At 34.7% G+C, this 16,936-nt stretch overlaps 3 protein-coding genes across 3 annotated transcripts; 2 read left to right on the top strand and 1 right to left on the bottom strand. All coding sequences in view use genetic code 12, as the record gives it.

The window, feature by feature from the left end:
* Positions 1 to 73: 73 nt before the first annotated feature.
* Positions 74 to 6,193, top strand: J8A68_004762 (ATP-dependent RNA helicase; the record flags this gene model as incomplete). The annotated part of the gene is made up of 1 exon (XM_049408756.1): positions 74 to 6,193. One exon carries the CDS (start codon positions 74 to 76, stop codon positions 6,191 to 6,193), a length of 6,120 nt encoding a protein of 2,039 aa, XP_049261937.1.
* A 1,985-nt stretch (positions 6,194 to 8,178) lies between these two features.
* ZCF5 (Zcf5p) lies at positions 8,179 to 11,037 on the top strand (the record flags this gene model as incomplete). Its single annotated transcript, XM_049408754.1, has 1 exon — positions 8,179 to 11,037. The coding sequence occupies one exon, from the start codon at positions 8,179 to 8,181 to the stop codon at positions 11,035 to 11,037; it is 2,859 nt and encodes a 952-aa protein (XP_049261936.1).
* A 276-nt stretch (positions 11,038 to 11,313) lies between these two features.
* On the bottom strand, positions 11,314 to 13,563 carry J8A68_004760 (uncharacterized protein; the record flags this gene model as incomplete). Its single annotated transcript, XM_049408753.1, has 1 exon — positions 11,314 to 13,563. The coding sequence occupies one exon, from the start codon at positions 13,561 to 13,563 to the stop codon at positions 11,314 to 11,316; it is 2,250 nt and encodes a 749-aa protein (XP_049261935.1).
* Between the last annotated feature and the right edge of the window lie 3,373 nt (positions 13,564 to 16,936).

Raw genomic sequence — 16,936 nt, 5'->3', positions numbered from 1 at the left:
AAATGTTGTGTTGCAAAACAACAAGATTGTGGAACCGGTAACTCTTCTTTGTCATTCTACAGCAAAAGTCACTATGGCAACCCCAAGCAATCCCTATAGCTATAATGAGATGGCGAATAAGGTAATACAACTGAACAAAAGAGGAAATCGAGAAGAAACGTCAGCTCTTTCAATGGCTGGTAGAATTCAAGTGAAAGATATGGGTACCAACTATAGACCCCAAGAGAATACGAAAAGAATAAAACAAGATACAATCAACGACAATCAACCCGATGAGAATCTATATGATCAATTATACGAGGCATTTTTAACTAAGATACGTAATTTCCTTCCTGATTCTAGTCATGATGTTATCAAATCTGCATCAGATTTGGCCATCGAAATATTGAGTCTTGAAGATTCCAATGTCACCCAGAAACGATCAGAATTGGAGGAATTATTATCTACAAAAGTTGATGATATAGACTTGAATGACTTGGTAGGATTGGCTAATCAGATGAATAAATTGAAAGTTGTACATGAAGGAAATGGAAATGAAGATGATACTGAATTCGTGGCTGTCAATTTTGATACTTCAGATGAAGAAAACCAAGAGGAAGATTTATATGAAAATGAAATTGAAGAGGAAGTAGAGGAAGTGGGAGAGATAGAGAAGGGTGAAGAGATATCTGAAGTCGAGAATGAAATAGGCGAAGAAGAAGAGGATAATATTGAATATGACACCACATGGATAGAACTGGAAATTTCAGACATCGTTAATACTCATTCGTTATCATCTCCTCGTGACGAATTGATTTCGAAGACCTTTGATTTGTTATCGAACACCAAGCTTACTGTGGAAGACTTGGACGATGATTTAAATAAATTATTTGATTTTCACGCCTCAGAATTTGTAATTAAACTTATTGAAAACAGGTGGAGACTTGTATACATGGACAAATTAGCCAAGGCATCAAATGCTGAAGACAAAGAAGAAATTTTTAAGGAAATGACTAAACAAAAGCTTGATTCATTGATCGAGGACCTCAAAGGGTCAAAGAAAAGGCCTGCTGACGACAGAGAGCATACTTCAACTAAGCGAAGTAAGCCCTCCAAGAAGAAACCACAACGAATTAGCTTAGAGAAGATCTTATTTTCTACCTCGTTGGAATCCACCAAAATAACGTTGCCTAAAGGGACCTATCAAACCAACAAGAAATCATATGATATCATTACGGTTCCAGCCATAGAAAAACCATTGACTGAAGAAGATGTCCTTTTGCCTACCTCTGTCTTGCCTGAATGGGCCAGGGATGCATTTCCAAGTAATGAAACGACTACATTTAACAGAATACAATCAAAAATATATCCCCAGGCATTTGAAACAAATAACAACTTGTTGATTTGTGCACCTACCGGTGCAGGTAAGACCAATGTAGCAATGTTGACTATGTTAGGAACAATCTCTAAATTCAGAAACCAACATGGACATATCCAATTAAAGAACTTCAAGATTGTTTATATTGCACCCTTAAAGGCACTTGTTCAAGAACAAATGAGAGAATTTCTGCGGAGATTAACTTCGACATTTGGATTAGTGGTTAATGAATTAACTGGTGATCTGACACTTTCGAAGCAACAAATTATAGAAACGCAAGTCATCGTTACCACTCCTGAAAAATGGGATATCATAACGAGAAAGGATCCAAGCTATGCCCAATTGGTGCGATTGATTATTATTGATGAAATTCATTTATTACATGATGAGCGTGGTCCAGTGTTGGAAAGTATTGTGAGTAGAACATTAAGAAAAGTGGAAACAACCGGTATGGAAGTACGTTTAGTTGGTCTTTCGGCAACTTTGCCAAATTATCGAGATGTGGCGAAATTTATCCGAGTTAATATTGATGAAGGATTATTTTATTTTGATGCATCATATAGACCATGTCCATTACAACAAGAATATGTTGGTATCAAGGAGAAGAAAGCGATTAAGAAATTGACTGCAATGAATGAAGCATGTTATGATAGAATGTATGATAGTTTAACCCGTGGGCATCAATTGATCATCTTTGTTCATTCAAGAAAAGAAACACATACCACTGCAAAATATCTTATGGAGAAACTTTCTCAACAAGAAGAGTTCCAAATGATTGAAAATTTAGGTACCAAGGAAATATTGGCTCAAGAAAGCGAATCATCAACCAACAGAAATCTAAAAGAAGTCTTATCTCAAGGGTTTGGGATTCATCATGCCGGACTAAATAAGAAAGATAGAAGTACAGTAGAGGATCTTTTTGCACAAGGATTAATTCGAGTATTGGTTTCAACTGCAACTCTTGCCTGGGGGGTTAATTTGCCGGCACATACTGTAATTATTAAAGGTACGGAAACGTATTCACCAGAATTGGGTACCTGGGTTCAATTATCTCCACAAGATATATTGCAAATGTTAGGTAGAGCTGGTCGTCCAAGATATGATAAAAATGGTGAAGGGATAATTATAACTTCGCAAGATCAAATTCAATATTATTTGGGAATACTTAATCAGCAATTGCCTATTGAATCCAAGTTGATTGAAAAATTGGTGGATAGTGTGAATGCGGAGGTTGTTAGTGGATCAATTACTACTTTGGAAGAAGGAATCGAATGGTTGAGTTATACTTATTTTTTTGTCAGGATGTTACATTCTCCTTCATTGTACGGAGTTGAAGCAGGTTATGACTTTAAGCATGATCCAGCATTACATAAAAGAAGAGCGGATTTGATTTATACTGCCTTATCTATCCTTCACGAAAATCGATTAGTCATTTATGATCCTGTAAGTGGAGAGGTTAAATCAACAGAATTGGGTAAAGTTGCAGCATACTATTATATTAATTATGAAACTATAAATATGTATGGGAAAATGTTAAAACCATGGCATAATGAAACAGATATATTACGAGTCTTCGCTAATTCTGGAGAATTTAAATACATCCCAGTTCGTGCTGAAGAAAGATTGGAAATTAGCAAATTAATGGAAAAGTGTCCTATTCCGATTAAGGAACAGGCTCATGAAGTAGTAGCAAAGATTAATGTTCTTTTACAGACATATATTTCCAGATTGAGTTTGGAAGGGTATGCATTAATATCCGATATGATCTATATTACTCAATCAGCAAGTAGATTATTACGTGCCTTGTACGAGATTGCCGTTTTGAAAAAATGGTCATCGTTATCGAAATCATTATTGGATATTTGTAAGATGGTCGAGAATCGTATGTGGTTGAATAATTCACCCTTGAGACAATTTGGCTCACTTGTGCCAAACCAGATTATAAAAGCTACTGAGATGTCACACTTACCTTGGATCAGATATTTTAGTTTGAGTAGTGAAGAATTGGCCGAAGCAGTTAATCTTAAGGGAAATGCCAAATTAGTTAATGAATATGTGATGTCATTCCCAAGAATTACAACTCAATATCATGTTCAACCGATAAGTTCCGACTTTTTACGAATCCAAATCGAAGTAATACCTGTATGGAGTTGGATAAGTTCTGTCCAAGGTAATCAAGAAACATTCGTTGTCATGTTAGAAGATTGTAATGGATTAGAATTGTTACATTATGAGATATTCCAAGTCCATAGAGCAAACGTGGGAAAGCCACACATTGTTGAATTTTATATACCTGTAAGTGATCCATTACCTCCAAATTATATACTTTCATTCATTAGTCATAAATGGGTTCAATGTACTTGGAAAACCCCAATAGTATTGACGGATATACAATTGCCTTCATCTACTGAATATTATCTTGACAACTCCAGTGTGGATTTGATACCGACCCTGGAATTGAATTATGAAGATTTTGCTGGAATTTTTGAATTTGAAACTTTTAATAGATTGCAATCGGCGGTTTTTGACTCTATATACAACATCACAAATGAAAATGTCTTTATTGGTGCATCTAAAGGAGATGGGAAAACCACTTGTTGTGAATTAGCAATCCTTGCTGCTTGGCGTGAACAGCTGGGAAGAGTGGTTTATATAAATCCAAATCAAGACATCATTGATAAGAACTTAAAGAAGTGGCAGAAGTTATTTTCAGGTTATTCGATTGAAAAACTAAACGGGACACTTAAAGATGATATTCAAGTAATTAATAGTAATCAGTTAATACTTGCTACTCCTGGTCAATTTACCAATTTATCCAAAAGATGGAAGACCAAAAAGTCATTTAAATCGATTGGATTATTCATATTTGATAACTTGCATCTAATCAGTTCTGAACCAAGGTATGAAATTTTAATTAGTAGGATCAGACTCTTTACATCGCAATGGGAGGATGATCAAAAAGTTCGAATTGTTGGTTTGAGTCATCCAGTTGCCACATGTCGAGACCTAGCTGATTGGATTGGCGTTTCAAAGAAGTTTATCTATAATTTCCCACCACAAGCGCGTGAAAACAAGATACAAGAAATCAAAATCAGTTCTGATGAATCAATATCGAATGTTAAGATCTATAAGGAATTAAAGAATGTCAGTAGTTTAAAGAATTCTATATTGTTTACCAGTACGAGATCGGCTGCAATTGCTTTGGCTAAAGATTTGGTGGAGTTTATGCATACTCAAGAATGGAGAAGAATTGATCTTGGGAATTTATCCAAATACATTTCCAGAGTTCAAGATCCAATATTGACACAATTTATAGAATATGGAATTGGGTTATATTATGCCGGCATGTCAAGAATTGACAGAATTATAGTTGAAAAATTATTTGAAACCAATTCTATTGGGGTCTTGATAGCTACTTCAGATACCTGTGCTTTTTCACCCCGTGCCGATAATATCTTGGTTGTTGGTACGACATATTATGAAGGTTCAGAATTACGAAATGTATCATATCAGGTCCAAACCATGTTCGAAATGATTGGGAATTGTAAGAACGGCGGTAGGGTCCACATATATACCAATACGATTGATTTCTATAGTGGGTTTATTAATTCCGGATTGGTGGTTGAGAGTGGATTGCTTGGCAATCTTCATGATTATCTAATTGGTGGAATTGTCAATGGTGTGGTAAAATCGAGACAAGATTGTATTGATTTGATCACGTTTAGTTATTTTTATTCACGATTACTTAAGAATCCGAATTTTTATGATTTGAAAACAGGAACAAGTTTGGGTGTGTCTGAATATTTATCGGAATTGATTGAGAATACATTGGAAGAATTGGTTAAGGGTGAATTTATTGAAGATGATGAAGAAGCTGAAGAGATTTCTGGATTGAATAGATGTTTGATTAGTCTTCATTATCAAGTTTCTTTTGAAACCATTCGACAATTTTCACAAATTGGAAGAAAAAGTAAAATCAAAGATATTTTCCAAATCCTTGCATCCGCTTCGGAATTTGAAACACTTCCTATACGGAAAGATGAAGTGCAGTTGCTTGAGAAACTTGGTGAGAAATTGCCGATCAAATACCATGGTGAGATGAATGCGACAACTCTCAAAGTATTCATATTATTACAAGCCCATATATCGAGAATAGAACTTCCATTTGACTTGAAACATGACCAGAAAGTTGTTATTAGCAAGATATTAGATATTTTATATGCATGTATTGATACATTATCCAGTGAAGGGTATTTGAATGCATTATTGCTTATGGATTTATCACAAATGATAGTGCAAGCAGTTTGGAACAATTCTACTGCTGCATTGAAACAAATTCCTTATTTCAGTGGTGATATCTTAGAAAGATGTAAGAAATCCAAGGTTGAAACTGTATATGATATCATGTCACTTGAGGATGATGAACGAAATGATATATTGCAATTAGATGAAGATAGTGATGAATTGAAGATGATTGCTGAATTTGTGAATCAATATCCAAATATTGAAATCAGTTATGAATTAGCCAAACCAATCTCTACTAATGAGAGTAACGAAGTCAAGATTGTCATTGAGAGAGATGAAGAAATGGATCTGATCGATGTGGTGAGCCAATACTACCCAGGTAAGAAAGAAGAAGGGTGGTGGATCGTAGTTGGTGATGCCAATATACGACAATTATATGCAATTAAGAAGATTAGCATTCCTCATGAGAAGCAAGAGTTTACTATTGAGTTTAATGTTTCGAATCAAGAAGCAGAGACGATGAATAAGGTTAGTGTTTGGTGCGTTTGTGATTCTTATATTGATGCTGATAAAGAAATTAGTTTAAGTTAGGAATTAATATTAGAATGAATACTTTCTGACAGGTTTGAATATACAATCATAGACTGGATAACTATAGTGGCTGCTCCTCTTAAAATTGTAATCCTCTACTTAAATTCACTTAACCCCTAAAGCGGCGTGTCAATAGAAGAAATATTACAGGCTTAGCTAGTACCTTCAAAAGAGGATCTCAGCTTTGAAATATTAGTTTAAAATGAGGTGATTTGTGTAATGTTCGCAAGGTTCAATAGAGGCTTATATAGAATGGTCCAAACACCGAAAAAAGGAACCAGGCGAGAATTAGGTTTAAATAATAACTTCTATTTTTTTTTAGCAGTAAGGTGGGTGTGGGTGTGGGGGGGCGGTCGTGCGTAATAAAGTGATTAGCAAGGGCACTTATTTTTATAATTTTTATATTGCGGGAATTGTACAATTGTTGGGAACTGAACAATAAGAGAATAGAGGCTAGTCAATAAAAAGGGAAATTCTACTTCGCTTTCTGGTATAGTAGCTTTAACTATTAACTCTGTTTTAATTCAACGAAGAAAGGAATGAATGAAGATGCATTATTTTAATGAATCAACTAGGAATATCTCGGGAATAGTTTCCTAATGGGTTAAAGCCCTATATCATCTTGGTTATGTGTTTGTAACTCGTAACTGTCAAGACGGGCCCGGAAAAAAGAAGCGTATTTATCGGACCCGGTTACGGAGTTTAGCGCGTACTAGACAAAACAGATAATATAATGAACACCCTGCTTAGATGGGTAATAGAAAAAAAATAAATTTGAACTTTCGGAACAATACTTACTTACAATTTTGGAATAAAACAATTGAAAGTAGAATAGCAATAAATATATCCTAGCGGGTGAAATGTCTTTTAAATATCTAATTTAATCCCTTGGGAATGAAATCACTTATCAAGGTATTTCAGAAATCCGTAACTTTAGGCCTTCGATTACCGATTTGGTCATTTGTTAGTGCAAAAATTGGGTAAATTTAGGCGAGACCGTTTGAAGTTCTCCACATAATAATTTGCAATTTGCTTCAATTGAAACATACAGTATTTAATGAAACTATCATTTAATAAAGTTTATTTAATGCTATTCTGTACCCTTTCTAGTAACTAATTTGATGAAATGGATTCAAATAGGAGTAGCCAAATAAGAAATCTAGGGAAGATTTACAGATCATTCCACTTGGGGGGCAGTTCCTTTGTGAAACTTTAAGACAGCCTCGTTGTTTGTTGGGTATATTTTTTCTTATTGTTTGACTCCGGATAAAATATTTTACAATTGTTCTTCTTTTCTGTTTAATGGAAGCACCCTGTTCTACCTTAGTATTCTATCGGGTATTCTAAATATATATCATTGTTCGGCGATTGGTGCAATATTATATATCCATCTTTCATTTTTCCTGTTAAGGTATGTACCCCAGAAAATAAAATGAAAAACCAAATTTCTCTTTTCTTGTCTTGTTCCTTTTAGCCTTTGTCTCTTTGTTCTTGAAAATTTGTGAATATTTTTTTTTTGAATATTGCGTTTAACTAATAAATTAAGAGTGGGGGAAGATCCTGTACAAAGACAAGAATTAATTTAAGAAGAGTGTGACACACTGCATTTCCAGAATGCAGTCCTTGTTTTTGAATGATTGAAATTTATATGCTCTTTCGATAAACGTCATTGTGTCTATAAAGGGATATTTTAAAGTTTTCAGATGTCCTTATAAACATGCTGCCCCCACACTTTACCTCGATTTGAAAAAAAAAATGAACGCCGTTTTTGCGGATATATGTAAGAATGGATTTTTCAAGTCCGATAGAAATATTATTTAGGAAATGGAACTTACTTAAAAATAATTTATTACACATAATATAAAATGTTAGTAAATTTCTCTAAACTCCTTTTTTTCTGACTTTATTTTTGCATACTTACATACTTAATATTCCCAGAGTCATTTTCTTACTTTCTTAGAGTTTATGATTTGTTTAAGGATTCAATGAAACATCAACAAAAGACCACCTCTACTTCTACTGGCAGTAATGATAACAATACTACTACATCCAGTAAAAGTAAAACCAAACTAACAACTCCTGCATTGGAAATACTTGATGATGGGAAAATTAAAAAAGTACAAAAATCAAGACAACGTAAAATATTAAGTTGTGTTTATTGTCATTCTAAAAAGACTAAATGTTCAAAGACTTATCCTGCTTGTACTAATTGTATTAAATTGGGATTTGAATGTAAATACTTTATAAATGAAAGAATTAGTCGAGGAGGAAAGAAAACCGCAAGATTATCTGATACTGAAAGACAAATTAGAGGATTAGTTGAAGATGGTTCTTCAAAGGAATCCACAGTAATGGCAACTAGCGTGTCACAACCAGAAAGACTGCCACCTAAAACAACAACATCAACAACAACTGCTATTACAACAAGCACATCCGACATTGACTACTCATACCCTGGATCTATTGTTAGTTCAAATGCTATTGACGAATCGCCTCCTACGAGTCATCATGAGGAGCTAATGGATGTGGGCCAGTTTAATAGTTATCCCTCAAGTACAACTACAACTAAGAATGCAGAAGATGATTTTGATACAAAGGCAATGGTTCAGGAAGAAATGAATCCTTTAACATACTATTCTTCCATGTCGACAGAATCTTCATTAAAACTCACACCCAATGATTCTTCTTCACCTAATCAACTCCTGTTGATTAATCAAATAAACAATGCTATTTATGAACCAGATGGAAGTTCAACTTCTTCAGCTTCTACCAGTAAGAATGAAGATCCTTGCTTTTTCAATTTAAGTCCTTTTACAGTTATGAATTCAGAGAATACCCCAATGAATCCTCCTCAACAACAGCAACAACAACAATCAACTGAGTCAGACACTTTGATTAGCGTAAATCAACAGCCCAACAATCCAGGTTTACATAACTCATTGAATGCCTACCCTTCAAATCCAGCGACAACAGTCAATTACTTATATGGCACAAACTCCTATTATTCGAATGAAAATCTATTAGTTGACTTATCAAACCATCTCCCCAATAAAGCTAGGTCATTTGAATTGATTGAACGATATGTCAAATCAGTACATGTTTTATTACCAATCGTGGTCAATCTCTCTGATTTCCTCGGTGAGCATGACAAATATTGGAATCATTTACCTGATGATTTCAATTATTTACAATTCTATACCTTATATTTCCCAATCTTATATGCTGCCACAATTTCAGAATTTGAAGAATACGATAATCTTTTATTGAATCAAGATATTGATAAATATCTTCGAGCTTTCAATAAAATCTGTCAATATTATAACTATCCTCATGGAATCAAACATATCCCATTATTATTAGGAAATGTAATTATCCAATCTACATCCCCTAATCCATCTACTATGGAAATGTCCCAGATTATAAGATATGCCAAATTTCTTCAATTTCATAAAGATCCAATCATAACCCTTCGAATCCAAGATTGGGAAGTTATAAAATTCAGAAGAATGTTATGGTGGGTCATATTTGGATTAGACGCCTTAACATCCCATAATTTCTGTTTACCTCCAGTATGTCGGATTGAGGATTTTAATGTTACGATGCCAGAAGCAACAGAACCGATTTTTAATAATAAAGGAATTGTAATTGAAAAGAGATTAAATGTGGGGATTTTATCTATGAATATTAAATTCCATTTCGATCGAATTTTAAGTGAATTGGTATATCTGTTACATAATGGATTATCTTCCGATATTACCGATGAACAAATCCAAGAGATAAAGACAATGATTAAGGATTATTATCTATATGTGAAAAGTTCAATTGCGAAAATGAATGATGAACATCGGGTGAATCCCCCTGCATCACATGAAGAAGTCACATTGTGTAATTTTGTTAAGAATCATCTGTGGAGTTATGTAGATCGGGCATTAATGTTACTTCATAAGAAGATTTTATTCAATTCTACTCCTCGAAAATCTCAACAATCACTGGAATTGAGTTTGGCTAATAAGAATCGTGGTGGGGTTTTGTCATTATCACAATATGAAGATACATTTGGATATATTCAAGAAGCTAATATTATTCAAAATTTCAATAATTCTTCAATTTCATTACTTAAATTCAATCAATTTGAGAATTTCACCTATACCAATATTTCCAAGAATTTAATCCCATCCATCCTTCATAATCTTAATGATTTCTTGAAATATAATGATTTCATCAAATATGGGAAATATAACTGGTATATCAAAAGAACTATCCCCTTGGATTCAATCATCCTTATGATGATCATAATCGCCGTGAAATTTAAATATGAATTCATAAAAGTGGATGAATTATGTATCTTTGTCAAATTGATAAATAAAGCTTTGTTTATTCTTAATCGAAAATGGTTCAAGAATGAAAAATATAAAAGAATGTTGGGATTAACCAATTTAGTATGGGAATATATTCTCAAGAAATTTGATATTATGAAAACTATTGGTTCAAAACTGAATGATACTACTGGAGGTGGTGAGTTTTTTGATTATCAAGTTAGGGGATTAGTGAATATGAATGAATTATTTAGTGTTATGGAAGTCCCCCGTCCGATTGATTCGGAAGAGAATAATCAAGATATTGAGAAATATGAAAAGGGAGGAAGGTCTGAGAAGATGAGTAATGAGGTGATTGGGATTGAATCGATTAGTTTGTCATTGGAGACGAAGGCAGAGTTGAGTCAATTGAATGAGAAGATTTATTATGATTTGAGACATAATTTTGTTGATATTAATGATTATTGTGCTTTTTATACAAGTTTGGAGAATATTTTACGTGAATTGATGGATTATATGAATGAGTAAGGGTGAGGGTATGATTATAATCACTTCTGGTTTAAGTGATTTTTATTTATTTTATTTATTTTATTTGTTTTATTTTTATTTAGTGCTGGTTAGTTGTAGATTGATTAGATTAAATTTATTTGTAATAATAAAACAATGTTTACCTTTTGAGAGTAAAAGAGAGTATAACCAATGAAGAAAAAGAGTGTATAATATTATAAAATATATGTCTATTAATTAATAAAGTGTACGTAAAAATCAAATCAATAAATAAATACAAGAGAAAACGAAGCTAATCTAAGCCCAAGTTTGTAATTGTTCATAGAAGTCAACTCTATGTCCTCCACGACCCAAGTTTTCACCAACCGAGTGTCTTAAATCATCAACCATCATTGGATGACCACAGGTAACGAAAGCAATAGAGCCATTAGCTCCATCAATTTCAGATTCGACAATAGCTTCCATAGAAGGTCTACCTTCTTTAAAGACAACATTTGGTAAACTGGCAAATAAATCAGATTGTGGATTATAAGTCTTTGTTTCCACTCCCGTATCAGATTTCTTCTCTTGATTGGATTCTTTTTCTTCAATTGAAGAATTGGTACTATCAGGGTCAGTTGAAGTACCATAGATAAAATCACGATCTTCATCGGGTCTGGTAATATAAACTTCAGTTTGAACTTTTGTATCCTGTAAAGCCTTCAATTCATCCTTAAACCAAGCAAGTGATTTCCATTGTCTAATAATCCAAATAAGTTTGATTGATTGAGTGGTAGAAGATCTTGTAGCCAAATCGAAACATTCAGAATACATACCTGGAATACCATTACCACCAGCAACAAACACGACATTGTCAGCTCTACGACCATCACTTGGTTCTCCATATGGACCTTCAACCAAAACTCTCATTGTAGTGGTGCAACCTGGACTTGAAACTAACTTGTTGTACAACTTCTTGGTTTCACCAGCCTTGACTTTAACATAGAAAGTAATAGAATCATCGGTAGCTTCAGTAGTGAATGTAAATGGATGTTGTTGCCAGAAAGCAGTTGGTCTCATAAATGTTATAAATGCATGACCACCAGGGATGGATTTCCAATATCTTGGTTTTGGAACAACAACCTTCAAGGTTTCATCAGCAATTAAAGTAACCTTAGCCAATGGCATACCAAATGATACAAGTCTGACAAGTCTAAGCAATCTTTCAAATGCCCAGACGCCAAGAGCAGCATACATGAAAAATTCATATCCTTGATCTGACAAATGGAACCAAGCACCAATCATAAAAAACAAAGCCAATACAATATGAATAATGAAAAAGACTTCATAGCATTTTCTTCTGAAAAACAACATAGCTTGGAACAAGATAATACCACCACAGACACAAGCAACAGTACCCCAAATCATAAATTCTTGAGCCATACGAGAAGAATATCTTCCACTAGCAATATCGGAAGCACTAAAAGTAATACCATGGACAATAACCAACAAGGCAGCAACTCTGGAGATCCATCTATGATACATCACGAAATCGGAATATTTCCATCCAGTAAGCCATTGTAAGAAATTGTTACGACCACCAAATAAAATCAACAATGGAATCAAGAAACACACCATAACCCCGGTTCTATCGGCAATAGTATGGGCAATTTCGACTCTGATATCTGGCTGAATTGGATTGCCAGGAATATGTTTAATATGAAGAGCCGAGAATAAACCAGTTAAAAAGACAAACACGACAACATAGAAAGTTTCAAGTCTGCTAGGCATCAATCCATCAAAGAACCCACCAAATCCAAAAGAAATAGCTTCATTCTTCTTTCTACCAAAAGTTGCCGGTAATGTAATGTATTTTCTGTACATGCTTGGTAATCTTCCAGATAAGGCTCTTGGAAACAATTTGGTCCAAAAATTAGCAATGATAGACATAACAAGAATAATACCCCAATAACCAACCAATGCGGATCCATATTTCATAGCATAGTTGAAGTTACCATAATTCATTTCATAAGCGTCTTTGTAGGTATGGAAGTCAGTGTAGTCTAACTTAAGTGGAACTTTGGAAAGCTCAATTTGAGGTGTATCACCACCACCATGACCGCCACCTCCTCCACCACCATTACCACCTTTGCCACCACCATGACCACCACCACCGTGTTTATCCCTCTTCATATGGCCATTACCACCGTCCATTGTGGTTTCAGTCTCGGTAGTATTTGGCTTAAATAAATGATCTTTTATTGCATCATATTTAGTATGAAAATCAGCAACAGTCATATTACAAGTCTTAGCAAAATCCTTAATGATCCCATCATTGTCATCAAACCCTTTAACAAAACAATCAGCTAATGTTCCAAACCCAGGCTTGGTATTACAATAACAATCAAAATCCTTATTGGCTTTCTTACCGGCCATACACACTGGTTGAGCAAGAGTGATGTATGCTTCACATGCCGACAAGGCAATTGTCAATTGCGTATATTCTTTGATTGCATTTACCAGGGCAATGGATGCAGCAAGTATCAGAACTAAGACTGATGTTCTCATGGTTGAATGTTCCTTAGTGAAATAATTAATAATTTGCAACCAAATAAAAAAAAGAAATTGAAATTTCTTGGGATGGCTCAAGTTGGATATTTGCTGAGCTATATATACTCATTGAGAGCAGCCATCTAAGGGCGGACAGGCTCCCAATTCAGTGTCTTAGTTTCCCAAAATTGAATAGTGTTGAATTAAATAGGAACGTATACTGGTGTGTTGCACAAATACCTTGTTTAAAATTTTGCCAAGCCAATTATGAAATTAGATTTTCATTGTTAAAGTACAAAGGGTTGAGTTTTGTGTTCCAGAATAAACTTCTATTATTTTTTATTCACTGAAACATGTGTGCTAGCATTCTCCTTGCTGGCATTTACAGCAAGGCGAAGTCTGAGTTATGTCTTACCTCAAAGTGAAACCAACATAGAAGTGTCTTAGAATAGATAAGAACTAAAGGGGTAACCCCTGGGATATTTTTAAGGGTTTCCCTTTTAGGGTGAATTGTAGTATCCTCATCAAAAGTGCTTTCCTTGACTCAGTTCTAGGAATCAGAATAATTGTTCTTTGTTTTCCTGAAACTTCCTAATCCCCCATTGTCTTTTTTTATCAGATCCATCAAATCTGCATGAGATCAAAAGCAGATAATATTTTTTAGCCTCCTTGCAGCCCGTATTGCTTTTATTAAAATTTCAGAAGCAAATCACTTCATCCTATTGGCGATTCTAAATGACACAAAGTGGTAACAACGGTTACTAATCCAAAGGTTATGAAACGCCTTTCGCAGGATCGATGTTTGTCCTTGATTTTGAACAATGTAAAAAAGGTTTTATCTTTTTCATCAGCTGCGAAGGCTTTGCGATGGCTTTGAGAAAACCCAAGCCCGAGGTCGCTATACCCAATTCTTTATTATATATTTGATGCCTCTTATTTCCAATCTAGAAAAAGAGAGTCCCCATGTTTTACATTCTTATTGTTGCCAAGCATGTTTCCCGTGGACTACCTGTCTGTCAAAGACGTATGAGCTAATTTTTCTGGTTTGACATATTTTTAATGCCTATAAGCACGATGCCTTACTTTTCCATTAAAAATTTCTCTTATACCAAGATAGAATATTATTGGTTCCTAGAAAATCCAGGCAACTAAAACCTACTTCGTTTAAAAATATTTCCGACACCGGTAATTAATACAATTGTAATTAAAAAATACAATTAAAAAATTAAAATAAAAATTTCCCGATTTTGTCCTACGAAAAAATCGTAAGAAATAGCATTCTAGCCCTTCACGGGGATAGCCACTTATAAGGAAATATTTGGAAACTCTCGCTTGAAGTAACCATTGGCCATCATCCTTAGCAGGGGATCTAGAAACAGTGGTTACAATTCAGAGAGTTCTATTGGGTGTTCATAGTTTGCACTTCCTTAAGCATTACAACAATACAAAAATGTCTGTAACTGAACATTTCAGTTTCAAACAAATTGTGATCCCCGCGAACAATATTACTCATTGTAGTGCAGCTGCGTCTAACGCGTCTAACGGATGTTTAGTTACCGCGGTGCTAAATTATTTGCATATTAGTAATCAATTCTGATCAATTCATTTAGCTTTCCGGATCGTCTTCATTGATTGGGTCGATTTTTAGACACACGGATAGAATAAAACTAGGGAGTACGTTTCATTGTTTGTACAACAATGAACTCGTTGTGTGATGTTTGTTTTCATAGAAGATACCCTCGGGTACAGAGAGTAATCTACCTGATCAGCTTCCTCTCTTTCCTGTAATTAATCTTTTCTCACTCTTCAACGCCTGAAGAGGTGATTGGATAATCTAGCCTTCACTCTTGCTAAATTTGTCAATCGCACCTTGCCTTACCATTCTTGATCTTGAGAACTGAGCAAAGCTCCAATCATACATTATTTATTCCCATTTACAATCCATATCCTAACCAGATTAGATCCTCGGGTGCAATCAAGAAATCATGAACGATCGTACATTGATGTACCTTCAAGCTTCCTTATGGATCGCGTGGAGAGCGATTTTTTTTGGATGCAAAATTTTGATCTAGGAAATTGTTACTTGGTTACGAAACTGTTGCCTCTGGCTAGAACAAAAATTGAAGAGATTGCAACTCCTATTAATGTTAATTCCAGATGAATTTCTCCTTTCAAGCTCATTTGTTTTAGGGTTTCCTGATCAAAGATACTTCCTAATAAAGTCTGACTTAGTGGACTTTCTATGAAATTGTTGCCACTAGGAAGGAACTGTGATCAACCTAGCCTTGAGGAGGATTTTCTTTACTGATTTGGATAAACGGAAGTTGTAGGGTTCGATTCAAATCTATTTTCATAGTCATTCCGTGTCACGTCAAACCAATAACTTGAAACTGCTTGCCGTGAGTAGTACCAAGGATATGGAGACTTGGTTCGAAGTCAAGCCGCACGGGACCTACACGACACATCACTTGGAAATGCTTGCAACACGCGCTATGATTACTGAAGAGAGCCGAGAAACTGAGTTGTTGCACATGCTTTTAAACAAGAATGAAAGTCTACCGCAAAAGAGATGGAATAGGTAGCGCATCTGAGTGGTTAAACGCTGCGGACTCTCATCAGCTGTTGTTCATCGGAACGTCAACGTACTTGCCTGTTGTACTTGCTTGTTATATTGAAAACCTTAACTACCCCACTTAAACTTGTGCTTCAAGAACCCTTTTTTTTTGTTCGCAGAATGACTAATCAATAACGAAACTTTATCAACAGATAAGTAGTGTCACGTTCACTATAAATACATGTTTATTGATTACATAACCTCTTAAATACACACTAAGTAAAGAACTTTCTGTTCCTGGTACCACAACACTTTCTTTAGGGAAATCTATTAATTGACAAAATTGACGTTTTTATTTACAGATGTTTTAATGATGCTTTTTCAAAGGTTCAACAACTAACTTATCAAAAGTATACATCTGGGAAATTGTCGCTTGTCTGTGCAAGAGTCCCAAGCTATCTATACCTTTGTTATAAACCTCATCGATACTTTGTTGATTTGATAATGATTTATTTTCCTTAAAGGCATCATGTACTCTTCTCTTGGCGTATTCTCTGAAATTATAATTATCAAATTTATATGCTTGTTTCAACATCTGTCTGTACAACTTCAATACATCTCTGGAGTTCGCCATGACTAACTGATATACCCTATCTATCCCTTGCTTTGTAATAAAAAAACTCCGAGCAACTCCCTTTCTTTGCCTTCTCCATTTCTTCCGTTTTGACGTTTTTTTCCCTCGCAATAAAAAAAATTAAAAGGCCAAATTGGTTGGTACACGTACAATAAAATGTGAATCTCGGGTTTGACCGATGATTTCCTTTCCGGGATTGCATT

Source organism: Hemisphaericaspora subhashii (assembly GCF_019202705.1).
Source record: "Hemisphaericaspora subhashii strain CBS 10753 chromosome Unknown scaffold35, whole genome shotgun sequence".
Taxonomy (NCBI): Eukaryota; Fungi; Ascomycota; class Pichiomycetes; order Serinales; family Debaryomycetaceae; genus Hemisphaericaspora; species Hemisphaericaspora subhashii.
This window is presented reverse-complemented; position numbering and strand designations above follow the sequence as displayed.